General features: G+C 43.5%; 1 protein-coding gene across 4 annotated transcripts in view; it reads left to right on the top strand.

Moving 5' to 3' along the window:
- Positions 1–12,619, top strand: part of mib2 (MIB E3 ubiquitin protein ligase 2) — a 241,273-nt gene that overhangs the window by 68,876 nt on the left and 159,778 nt on the right. For all 4 annotated transcript variants that reach the window (XM_080214947.1, XM_080214950.1, XM_080214948.1 and 1 more), the window contains exon 2: positions 11,414–11,743. In XM_080214947.1, the coding sequence (XP_080071073.1) occupies positions 11,521–11,743 (223 nt within the window). In that variant the 5' untranslated portion in view covers positions 11,414–11,520. The remainder of the gene's footprint in view (positions 1–11,413; positions 11,744–12,619) is intronic.

Genomic DNA, 12,619 nt, shown 5'->3' with positions numbered 1-12,619 from the left:
TTCTGAAAATGAATGCTAACAAATGAGGAGATGTATTGATTTTGTTGCTTCCTGTCTTTCTGCTAACCCGTATATATTACATATTGATAGGAAATAGTATGCTAGCTTTTAAGAAACCAATTTTTAATCTTTTAAGTGTGTTAAGGTTTATGTTGCTGAAACTTTGGTGCATTTTTTAAACGCATTTTCCTTGCCTTTTCATCTTTTGGAGTCTGAAAGTTGTGGTTATTTGCTATCAGATTTTATAACGTGGAGATTCATTGCTTGGTGTTTTGGTCGAAAAACAGGACGAAAAGATGGTGTGTCAGAGCCTGGCGTGGAGCCTGTGACTGAAACAGTTTTTCAGTAACTAAATATTTAGGGGTGGGTTTTGTTCTTCCTGGCAGGGACAAAGTATTCTGCTGCATATCCCACATCTGGGCCAATGAAGGAAAGCATTGCTGTTCAGGAGGCAGATGTGGCAGTGGAACCGCAGCTAATGGCAAAACAAAGCACCGAGAATGAGCTCAAATATTGCCGTTGAAATCTCTGTGCAGCCTGAACTGGTGGTTGGCTCTGAATGAGGTCCCCTTGGGATGCAGCCAACTATCTGCCTCTTTGTGCTCGGGCATAATATGATCCAAATGAGCTTGTGCCCAGTGACTAGAACACAATTAGTAACTGGTTCTGTTCACTTTTTGGCACATCCAGTAGAGATGGAGGCTGTGTGGGATTGATGTGGTGTGGGCTTTGAGAAATGTGACATTGTGGCTGACTCTGCCATGCACCCAAGCCAACTTGTCATGTCTCTGCTGCAGCATGTATCACTGAGATTGTGTACTGATATGACTTGAGGACGATTTATATGAAGCTTTTCCTCAAGGATTTCTCCACCGTGTTTCAGTCTCTCATAAGTCAGAGTCCCAAGTCTCTGTAGCAATAATGAGCACATTCACCAGGTAATCTGGCTCATCTTGGGACCTTTTGTCACAAGTGCAGTGCCTCAGTTCCATTAAGCAGTCATGTGTGTTTGAGCACAGTTGCTGCTAGGCATTTCCTCACATTCTCCAATGTATAAAATTTTATTCCGATAACAGTATTATTTTTCCCTGTGGGTTCTGTAGATTTGGTCTCTGGCTTTGGCAGAGACGGTAAGTGGTCTCAACAACACCAGGTTAAAGTCCAACAGGTTTATTTGGTAACATAAGAAACATAAGAAATAGGAGCAGGAGTAGGCCATCTAGCCCTTCGAGCCTGCCCCGCCATTCAATAAGATCATGGCTGATCTGTTGTGGCTCAGTTCCACTTTCCCGCCCTCTCCCCATAACCCTTAATCCCCTCTCTTATCAAGAACCCATCAACCCGCTTCTTAAAAATATTTAGCGAGGCAGCCTCCACCACTTCAACGGGCAGAGAATTCCAGAGATTCACCACCCTTTGAGTGAAGAAGTTCCTCCTCAACTCCGTTCTAAACCGCCTCCCCTTTATCTTGAGGCTGTGCCCCCTAGTCCTACTGTCTTTTTTGAGCGGGAAGAGTCTCTCCACCTCTATCCTATCCATCCCATTCATCATCTTATACGTCTCAATGAGATCTCCCCTCATTCTTCTAAACTCTAACGAGTACAAGCCTAGTTTATTCAGCCTCTCCTCATAGCTCAATCCCCTCAACTCCGGTATCAGCCTAGTAAACCTCCTCTGCACTCCCTCCAGGGCCAAAATATCCTTGCGCAGGTGCGGCGCCCAAAACTGCACACAGTACTCCAGCTGCGGCCTCACCAATGCCCTATACAGCTGCAGCAAGACCTCCCTACATGAGATTTCGGAGCGCCTCTCCTTCACTAGGTGAGTGGCCTCACCTGCACTCACCCGATGAAGGAGCAGCTCCCTGAAAACTCGTGCTACCAAATAAACCTGTTGGACTTTAACCCGATGTGAGGCTACTTACTGTGCCTACCCTAGTCCAACAACAGTAACTCTACATCATGGTTTGACAGAGGACGAAAAGTTTGGATTGTGTCACCCACCCAGTTGGTTCATGCTCCTAACTGCAGTTGTCCACTTGTTTCTGCTCTCATTGGCTCAGTGTTTTACTTGAAGCTCTCCAATCAAAATGACTAAATCTCCTGGGGTGGATCTTCCTGATTCGCATCTTGTGAAAGGTGGAGAGTGCTGTGAAATACCAGTGTCTTATGTGATGTTGGCGTCCGCAGCTTGTTCTTAGGGTATCTGTAGAACTAGAGAAGGAATGCTTGCTACAAAACTCTTCAGCTAGAGGTTATGTTGTCAAGTTGTGCTGCATGGCAACTTGACAATTTTAAGTTATAAAGAGAAACTGGATAAGTTTGGGTTGTTTTCTCTGGAGCAGAGAAGACTGAGGAGCAACTGATAGAAGTATACAAGATTGAGGGGCATGGACAGAGTGGATAAGGAGCAGCTGTTCTCCTTAGTTGAAGGGTCAGTTGCAAGGGGACACGAGTTAAAAGTGAGCGGTGGGAGGTTTAGGGGGCTTTAAAGATGAGCGTTTTTACTTATAGGGTGGTGACAGTCTGGAATATGCTGCCTGGGAGTGTGGTGGAGACGGGGATGCCTTACGTACTTTAAAAAGTACCTGGATGAATACTTGGCACATCATAACATTCAAGGCTATGGGCCAAGTGCTGGCAAGTGGGATTAGGTGGGCACGTCAAGACCTTCCATGCGTCAGTGCAGACTCGATGGGCTGAAGGCCTCTTCTGCACTATTGGATTTCTGAGGACGTGCCTGCGTGGCACAGAGACGGACTGGGAACAGTAAAAAAAAAATTAGTCTGCACTAGTGGCATTTTTTCCTTTTATTATAGAATCCCTACAGTGCAGAAGAAGGCCATTCAGCCGATCGAATCTGCACTGATTCTGCAAAAAGAGCATCTCATGCAGTCCACCTTGTGCCCTATTCCTATAACCCCACCCATCTGCCCTGCTAATCCCCCTAATTTACAGACCTTTAGGTACTAAGGGGGAATTTAGCATGGTCAATTCACTTAACCTGCATATCTTTGGATGTGGGAGGAAACCGGAGCACCTGGAGGAAACTCACGCAGTCATGGGGAGAATGTGCAAACTACACACAAGCTGGAATTAAACGGGATCCCAGAAGTTGGGAGGCAGTGGTGCCAATGGACCACTGTCTGTGTGAAGTCTGCATGTTCTCTCCATGTCTTCATGGGTTTCCTCCAGGTGCCTGGTTTCCTCCCACACTCTGAAAGATGTGCTGGTTAGATGCATTGGCCATGCTAAATTCCTGCTCAGTGTATCTGAACAGACGCCGGAGTGTGGTGAGTAGGGGATTTTCACGTTAACTTCATTACAGTGTTAATGTTACTCTTGCTTGTGACACTAATAAACAAAAATCACCCACTGTGCCTCCAGCTTTACTCTCCCTCACTATCCCCCTCTGGTTTTGTAGCCTCAGAATAATCAGTGGCTTGTTGGAATTAACTTGCCTATAGCTTGCAGGACTTTTCTCAGATCACAACTACCTCGGACAATCCTCTATGGTTCACTGTGAAAAGGGTTCATCCATCAAGACAAAATAGCTGCTTGAAAGAGTTTGGAAGAACAAGGGCAACAGGCACATGCAAACACTACCATCGCTCCTTCACAGTCAGTGGATCAAAATCCAGGAACTTGTTCCCTCCCTGACAGCACTGTGGGTGTGCCTGTACTGCAGAAGTTCAAGAAGGCAACTCCTCACCGTCTGCTTGAGGCAGTTAGAGATGGGCAGAAACCTTGTAACTGAAGCCCACAATCCCAACAACACACATTAAAAAGCTGTTTTATTGAACAGCAATGCTGTTTATGCTTCTTCATTATAATTTGAACATGATTTTTAAGCAAGTTTCAGATTTTGGTTCACAAATGTTGCCTTTCATGGTGGCTGCAATCTTATAGGAGCTGCTGCTACATGGGGAGTCCCATTGCTCCTTCGACAAACTCCTGGCAGCAGGCCCAGTACAGTATCAGCACTTACTTTGCATATGTAATTTGGCCAAGATTGGAAGATCAGTTGATGGCAGCTGTTGCTATTGTACGAGAGCTAAAATTCACAGAACCATTGCCCATTAGTTCAGCACTTGGGATGAAATTCGCCCCTATTGTGTCAGTAAAGTCGATCCAAGCTTCTGAATCTTGCATGGATTAGTGGAAGGAGCTGAACAGCCTAATCTTCATTTTTTACTTTCTTGTGTTGAGTAGGTAATGGATTTTACAACAGCACAGTTTCTCTAACTCACCCGGGCACTCATTTGTTACTGATGAGCTTAGATCATGGGTACTGGCCAGCTTTTGCACTGGAATGCATGTGGATGATAGCCAAGGTCTGTGAACTGATTTCCATGGGCTCCAGTTCTCTCTTGCAGTCACGGTACTATCTCTTGGGAGAGTTCCATCTCTGGTCGTATGATTTAGTATCACATGGAATTGCTAGATAACCATTATTTTGTCAAAGTGAGTTGCAGGTGACTCTTCTCCATTATGCTGTTTGACAGTCTAGTTAACCCTTTCCTTACCTGGCTATGAACTTTTGGAATAAAAACAAATGTCAGAAAAGCTCAGGAGGCCTGGCAGGATGACAGATTTAATGTCTTCTTTGGAATGACAGTACTGGATCAGCAGAAATATTGGGAAGGCTGAAACCATTGTTTTTGCTCCCCTTTCCAAACTCTCTTCTCAAGTTACTGACTCTGTTTCCCTTGTAGGTGATTCTGTAACCAAACCAACCAATTCGTAGCCTGATGTCATATTTGACTCTGGGAAGAGCTTCCAACCATATATCAACACCAACACTAACATTGCCTATTTCCATCTGTACAGCACCACCCCCCTTTTTGCCCCCTCTCAGCTCACCTGCTGCTGAAACCCTCATTCGTTCCTTTGTTACCTCAGTACTTCCCAATCCAACTGCTCTCCTACAATCTACTTTCTGTAAACTTACCCAAAACTCTGCCACTGTGTCCTAATTTGCACTAAGCCTGCTGACTGACATTGCTTCCCAGCGAAGCAATACCTTAATTTTAGAATTCTCATTCTTTTCAAATTCCTCCAGACCCTTGACATCAAAGGAACAGTATAAGTTGTTCCTGTATACCACAAAAAGAATGTCTGATAGAACCAAAGCAATTCACACTGTGGAGGCCATTTTTAAAATTTGTTATTGGAATATGAGACTCACTGAAAGGCCAGCATTTGTTGTCCACTCCTAATTAGCCTTAAGATGATGATGGTGAGCTAGTGTCTTCAACCACTGCAGCTCGTGTAGTGTGAGATGGTCAGTGGGGATTAGATACTGGATGCTGGTGAATACTGGATTAGGGAAACTTTAAGGGCTATCTGCATGTTCAGATTCTCTAATTTTGCAGTGCTATGGAATGCTATTTTTGTGACATACCTTTTGAAAAAAAACTTCAGCGCAAGTATTTAATTAACCATTACCTCATTAAAGAAGATAAGTCTTTGGTGCTGCTTTCCAGTAAGTTTAAAAATGCTCTTACAAATGGAGGGATACAATTTACTAAACCTAAAATAAAAGCCCTGAAGATAAATTTCGGGTAGCACAGTGGTTAGCACTTCTGCCTCTCAGTGCCAGGGACCTGGGTTCAATTCCGGCTTCGGGTCACTGTCTGTGTGAAATTTGTATATTCTCCCTATGTCTGCATGGGTTTCCTCCCGCAGTCCAGAGATGAGTGGGTTAGATTGATTTCGCCATGCTAAATTGTCCCTTAGGGGATTAGCAGGGTAAATGTGTGGGGATTATGGGGATAGGGCCTGGGTGGGATAGTGGTAATTGTAGACTTGATAGGCCAAATGGCCCCCTTCTGAACTGTAGGGATTCTGTGAAATGTTGACTAAATCCTAACCAAATTATTTTTGGCAGATAAGGTATACATTTTAAGTACTTGAGTACTATTTTTTAAATGTCGTTATCTAACACTAATCGCTGCGTAAGTGATTTGTATGGTTTTCACTGGATTTGTAATCAAGTGGATTTAAAAAAGGTTAAATTGGAATTAAATTCTCCAGGGAAACACCAGATTTTACCATTTTTGTAAGAATGGATTTATATTTGATGCCAATAATGCCCTTTGGAGGGTGCAGGGCAAAAGGAGAAAATTTTATAATAGCGAAATACCAAACACTAACTGCCTGTCCAGCTTTAAGAAGTATTGTTTAGTAAATAAATATCTTTGATCTTCCTGTTTAAGCCTTGGAATTATTGTAAGTGATGTATGTTATGCAAACAATGGTGCTTATTGTAAAAGCACTTTGCTTGTTCAAATGTGTAAAGACATTTGAAGTAATGGTTAGGGGGGAGGTGGTGGGTGCATTTTGATATGAGTGCATCACATGTTTAAGTTTGCTCAAAATAATCTCTGGTCGGTATCTCTACTGTGAAGATTGAAATTGATAATGTGTGTTGAACTTGGACAGAAATTCTATCATTTGGAATTGGAGTACAGCACAGAGGTAGGCCCTTTGGCCCAAACTGGTCCATGCCGACCAGAATGCCCATCGAAGCTAACCTCTTTTGCGTGCACTTGACACATATCCCTCTAAACCTTTCCTTTCCATGTATCTGTCCAAATGCCTTTTAAATGTTGTCAATGTTCCTGCCTCAACCACTCCCTCCAGCAGCTCATTCCACATACATACCACCCCCGTGTTTAAAAAAAAAGTTGCTGCTGAGGATCCCATTAACTCTTTCCCCTCTTCCCCAACTCTGGGAAAAAGACTGAGTGCATTCATCCTGTCCATGCCTCTTATACACCTCCTGTAAGATCACCCTCTGCCTCCTACGCTCCAAAGAAAAAAGTCCTAGCCTGTCCAAGCTCTCCCTATAACTTAGTCCCTTGAGTCCTGGCAACATCCTTGTAAATCTCTTCTGCACTCCCTCCAGTTTAATAACATCTTTTCTATAGCGAGGTGATCAAAACTGAACATAGCGAGGGGGATTGAATATAAAAGTAGGGAGGTCTTGCTGCGGCTGTATAGGGCATTGGCGAGACCGCAGCTGGAGTACTGTGTGCAGTTTTGGGCGCCGCACTTACGCAAGGATATTTTGGCCTTGGAGGCAATGCAGAGGAGGTTTACTAGGCTGATGCCGAAGTTGAGGGGGTCGAGCTATGAGGAGAGGCTGGATAGACTAGGCTTGTACTCGTTAGAGTTTAGAAGAATGAGGGGAGATCTCACTGAGATGTATAAGATGATGAATGGGATGGATAGGATAGAGGTGGAGAGGCTCTTCCCGCTCAGAAAGGACAGTAGGACTAGGGGGCACAGCCTCAAGATAAAGGGGGGCGCGGTTTAGAATGGAGTTGAGGAGGAACTTCTTCACTCAAAGGGTGGTGAATCTCTGGAATTCTCTGCCCGTTGAAGTGGTGGAGGCTGCCTCGCTAAATATTTTTAAGATGCGGGTTGATGGGTTTTTGATAAGAGAGGGGATTAAGGGTTATGGGGAGAAGGCGGGAATGTGGAACTGAGCCACGACAGATCAGCCATGATCTTATTGAATGGCGGGGCAGGCTCGAAGGGCCAGATGGCCTACTCCTGCTCCTATTTCTTATGTTCTTATGCAGCCTCACCAGCATCCTGTACAACTGCAACAAGTCTGACGAATTTATTGGAGTTCTATGAGGATGTGTCTAGGGCGGTGGATAAAGGAGAGCCGGTGGATGTGGTCTGTCTTGATTTTCAGAAGGCGTTTGACAAGGTGCCTCACAAGAGGTTATTGTAGGTCAGGGGGCATGGAGTTGGGGGTAGGGTGTTAGCGTGGATAGAGGATTGGCTGTCAAATAGGACGCAGAGAGTGGGGGTCAATGGGTGCTTTTCGGATTGGCGGTTGGTGACTAGTGGAGTGCCCCAGGGGTCGGTGCTGGGGCCTCAGCTTTTTACCATTTATATAGATGATCTGGAGGAGGGAACCGAGTGTATGGTGTCGAAATTTGCTGATGACACCAAGATTGGTGGAACGGCAAATTGTGTGGAGGGTGTGGAGAGTCTGCAGAAGGATCTAGATAGGCTGGGCGAATGGGCCAGGAACTGGCAAATGGAATTTAATGTTGGCAAATGTGAGGTTGTCCACTTTGGTAGGAATAATGGTAGGAAGGACTATTACTTACGTGGCAAAAAACTGCAGCATGCGATGGTGCAGAGGGACCTCGGGGTCCGTGTGCATGAGTCGCAAAAACCCAGCCTGCAGGTGCAGCAGGAGGTCAGGAAGGCAAATGGGATGCTGGCCTTCATAGCGAGGGGGCTTGAATTTATAAGTAGGGAGGTCTTGCTACAGCTGTATAGGGCACTGGTGAGGCCGCAGCTGGAGTACTGTGTGCAGTTTTGGTCGCCGTACTTACGCAAGGATATTTTGGCCTTGGAGGGAGTGCAGAGGAGGTTTACTAGGCTGATTCCGGAGTTGGGGAGGTTGAACTATGAGGAGAGGCTGAATAAACTAGGTTTGTACTCGTTAGAGTTTAGAAGAATGAGGGGAGATCTTATTGAGACGTATAAGATGTTGAATGGGATGGATAGGATAGAGGTGGAGAGGCTCTTTCCACTCAGGACAGTAGGACTAGGGGGCACAGCCTCAGGGTAAGGGGGGGCGGTTTAGAACGGAGTTGAGGAGGAACTTCTTCACTCAAAGGGTGGTGAATCTCTGGAATTCTCTGCCCGTTGAAGTGGTGGAGGCTGCCTCGCTAAATATTTTTAAGACGCAGGTTGATGGGTTTTTGATAAGAGAGGGGATTAAGGGTTATGGGGAGAGGGCGGGAATGTGGAACTGAGCCACGACAGATCAGCCATGATCTTATTGAACGGCGGGGCAGGCTCGAAGGGCTAGATGGCCTACTCCTGCTCCTACTTCTTATGTTCTTATGTAACATAACTTCCCAACTTCTGTACGTGACACAATTGGCAAAACCCAATGTAAACCAAATTTAATGTTGGTCAGAAACAAAATGCTGGAAATCTGGAATAAACAGAACATGCTGTAAATAATCAGCAGATTAGGCTGGACATGTGGGGAGGGAAATGAAGTTAATGTTTTGTGTTACTGATTCAATAGTTTATCGGTTGGATTTTCTGTTTTTATTCTTGTCATTTGCCTCCTCACATTGAGGTTTGTTGCGTGAGACATGACTGTCTATACTTCGCTTATGAAATGTTTGCAGAGCGATGTGTGTAATTATATTTGGATTTTACATGTGGGCCCTAAGCAAGGAATTCAAAAGAGGAACACCTGTGGTCATGAGCAACAGTTTAATTGTTTTATTGTGGGCTTGGGTACAATATTTATATTTCTCCTGACTCCACATTCAACTAATGAAGATTAATGCCATAAAAGTCTCTGCTTAAGTGCATCATTTGTCTTTTGCATGCTTGAGGGAATATGATTTCCATTGCTGACTTCTGTGCAGAATGCAATTTATTGATGTGAGTATGGCTTGGCAGATTTTGCCGTGAAGCACTTGTCCATGGGTTTAACTGCCTACAGTGAGTGGGGAAAAATAGACAGCATCGACCATGGCTGTTATGACAGTCTAGGCGTTCTCAAAATGGAAATGCTGAAGTCTTGTTTTGAGTAGAAGGGAATAGGCAATACATCCTTTGGAGCTTCTTGGGTGAGTCACTCGAACACAAAGGTATTAAGAGAAAAATGGCAAAGTGAGGGATGTGGCCTAAATTAAATCATAGAACCCTACAGTACAGAAAGAGGCCGTTTGGCCCATCAAGTCTGCACCGACCAGAATCCCACCCAGGCCCTACCCGCATATCCCTACATATTTTAACCACTAATCCCTCTAACCTACACATCTCAGGACACTAAGGGGCAATTTTTGTATGGCCAATCAACCTAACCCACACAACTTTGGACTGTGACAGGAAACCCATGCAGACACAAGGAGAATGTGCAAACTCCACACACAGTGACCCAAGCCAGGAATTGAACGCAAGTCCCTGGAGCTGTGAAGCAGCAGTGCTAACCACTGTGCTACCATGCTGCCCGAAGGATTCATAAGATTTGCTTTGTTATTGAATTAGTTGGGGTACCTTATTTGTTTCTGCATCATAGCTAATGCACTTTGTTCTAGTTCTTGCTGTTCCAGTAACTCTCTTTCATGCTGTGATCAGGAGTTGTTTGATGTACTAATGAAAATGAAAAATGGGAGTTGGAAATTCTAATAAAATGCAAATAGAGATGAGGTTTAGTTTTAATTGGGGTATCTCATGAAGTTCGTAGTTGCAATTTAATTTCAAATATTTTCAGCAACATTTTTCTCATGCCTGGCAAGTGCCAAATCATCCCTTTGCAATCAACAATGCAAATACAGATTGTGGTTATTATCACATTGCTGTTGGTGAGCAACTGGTGTCAGTTTTCCTACACTACAACAATGACGACACTTCCTTGTACTACTTTGGCTATAAAGTTCTTTGAGGATGACTGATGAGCTGTTTCCGTACTTCTGTCGATATTGTTCTGTGATGGACTGCTGGCGATTCCCCAAGGATTCAGCTGCTGATTTAAAAGGAATGAATGCATCCCCCTTCCTTCCAGTGAGAAGGTTCTCCGGATAGCTCTTGGAGATTAGAAGCTTGCTGTGTGATTGAGAGTGATGGCTACTTGCATTTTGCCCCATAGCTGCTGAGCTAAATTATTGAAGTTGCAAAGACCTTTGCTCTAAATTGACAGAAGTGGAAACTCTATTACATGCCCTGCTATGTGGATGAATGCTCTCAGCATCAGTGTTGAGTGACAGCATTGCCTTAATTATAGGTTTTCTGGTTCGCACAGACCTTTTTGGGTAAATAAAACAACAGTATATTACCTTTCTACTTTTATTGCTTTGTCCGGAATGTTGCTGCAGTAAATAGCAAGAAAATCAATGGGCAACCTTTGATCTCAATTTCCACTGATCATCAGACAGGATCCTGGTATTTTGGTGAATAATGGTGCTTCCACTGCATAACATTTTAATATTTGCAATTTGGATTAAAAAGTTAGAATAAGCACTAGAGTCATACCCAGAGGGCCCCTTTGAGTTGGCTTGACCTTTTTATTTATTAAAAAAGCAGCATTGTAGGTTAGAGAAGGCATTTTACTTTTTATAGTCTTAGTGATGATTGAAATTGTGTTTGTGAAGCAGTTCCTTCCCTTGTCCAATTCGCAGAGGATTCGTGGATCTGCCAAGCTTTGAAGAATGATGAAAAGCAGTTTCTAATATTGTATTTTCTTTGAAAATCTAGTGTGTATGCAAAGTTATACATAAATCCTATGCAGTTCAATAGAAGCTCTGTAAATTGTTGTGATTTACGTTTTGCAGCTAAGAGAGTTTATATTTAGAACACAATACATTAATTCTGAATTGAAGAATATTTAATTGATGGCTTTGTCTTTTTTTTCTCAGGTGTTCTAGGAGCCCAGGGTTTCTTTGAGGCATCTTTTGTCATTACAGACAGCATTGCATTTATTGTTCTGACGGACTGAAAAATCACCAGTCACCAACTTGCAACCATGGAAGTGGGTATGCGTATCGTACGTGGCGTGGACTGGAAATGGGGGAACCAGGATGATGGGGAAGGACATGTCGGTACAGTGGTTGAGATTGGCCGCCAAGGCAGCACTACAACACCAGATAAAACTGTGGTGGTGCAGTGGGACTGTGGCACCAGAACAAACTATCGAACGGGTTACCAGGGAGCTTATGATCTGCTTCTCTATGACAACGCACAGATTGGTAAGTTAGTAGTTCCTCACATGTTTGGTCATCAACTTCTCTTTGACTTAATAGTCAGCCCTGCATCTTTTGTGTCCCCTTTCCTCTCTCATCGTTCCATCCCCACATCTGAGAATAGCAGAAATTAGTGTGAGTCAGCTTAAGGAAGTGCATTTATTGTGGGATGTGAGAGACAAAGTGTTGGCCAGCTCTCCGCAATGAGATGTCCTGTCAAATTGCCAATAAAAGGAATAAACAAATTTTGTATTTCTGAAAATATGAAAATGCACATCTTCAGAACATTTAAAAATAAGTTATGTTAGGTTTTTGATTAGAGTCACTCTTTTTATGTGACTGATTAATAAATGTTTGTTCCCGATGAATAGAAAATGAAAATCTGGAATTACATAGCCTTATATCTAGTTAATATTACATGGTTTGCCACGTTTCAAACACATTCAGTTATCACCTATGTAATAACCATCTGCAAAAAGACAGGCAATCAAACATATTAGTTGTGTTAAATATAAATATATATTTTCAAGGATATATAAGGATAACAGTGGAGTGGTGGTAATGTCATTGGTTCAGTCATCCAGTAAGTCAGGTTAATGCCCTGGGGACATGGGTTCAAATCCTACCACAACAGCTGATGGAATTTAAATTCTGTTAATAAAATCTGGGAATATCAACTTAGTTTTAGTAATGGTGACCATGACGATTGTATTTGATTGTCATAAAAAACACCTGGTTCACTAATGCTCTGTAGGGAAGGAAACCTATTGTCTTTAACTTTGTCTCGCCCACACGTGATTCCACAGCAATGTGCTGACACTTAATTACCGCTCAGTTCAAGGGTATAAGTGGATGGGCACCACATGCTGGTCTTGTCACTGC

This window comes from Carcharhinus amblyrhynchos, chromosome 30 (assembly GCF_965287045.1).
Source record: "Carcharhinus amblyrhynchos chromosome 30, sCarAmb.v2.hapA, whole genome shotgun sequence".
Classification (NCBI taxonomy): Eukaryota; Metazoa; Chordata; class Chondrichthyes; order Carcharhiniformes; family Carcharhinidae; genus Carcharhinus; species Carcharhinus amblyrhynchos.
This window is presented reverse-complemented; position numbering and strand designations above follow the sequence as displayed.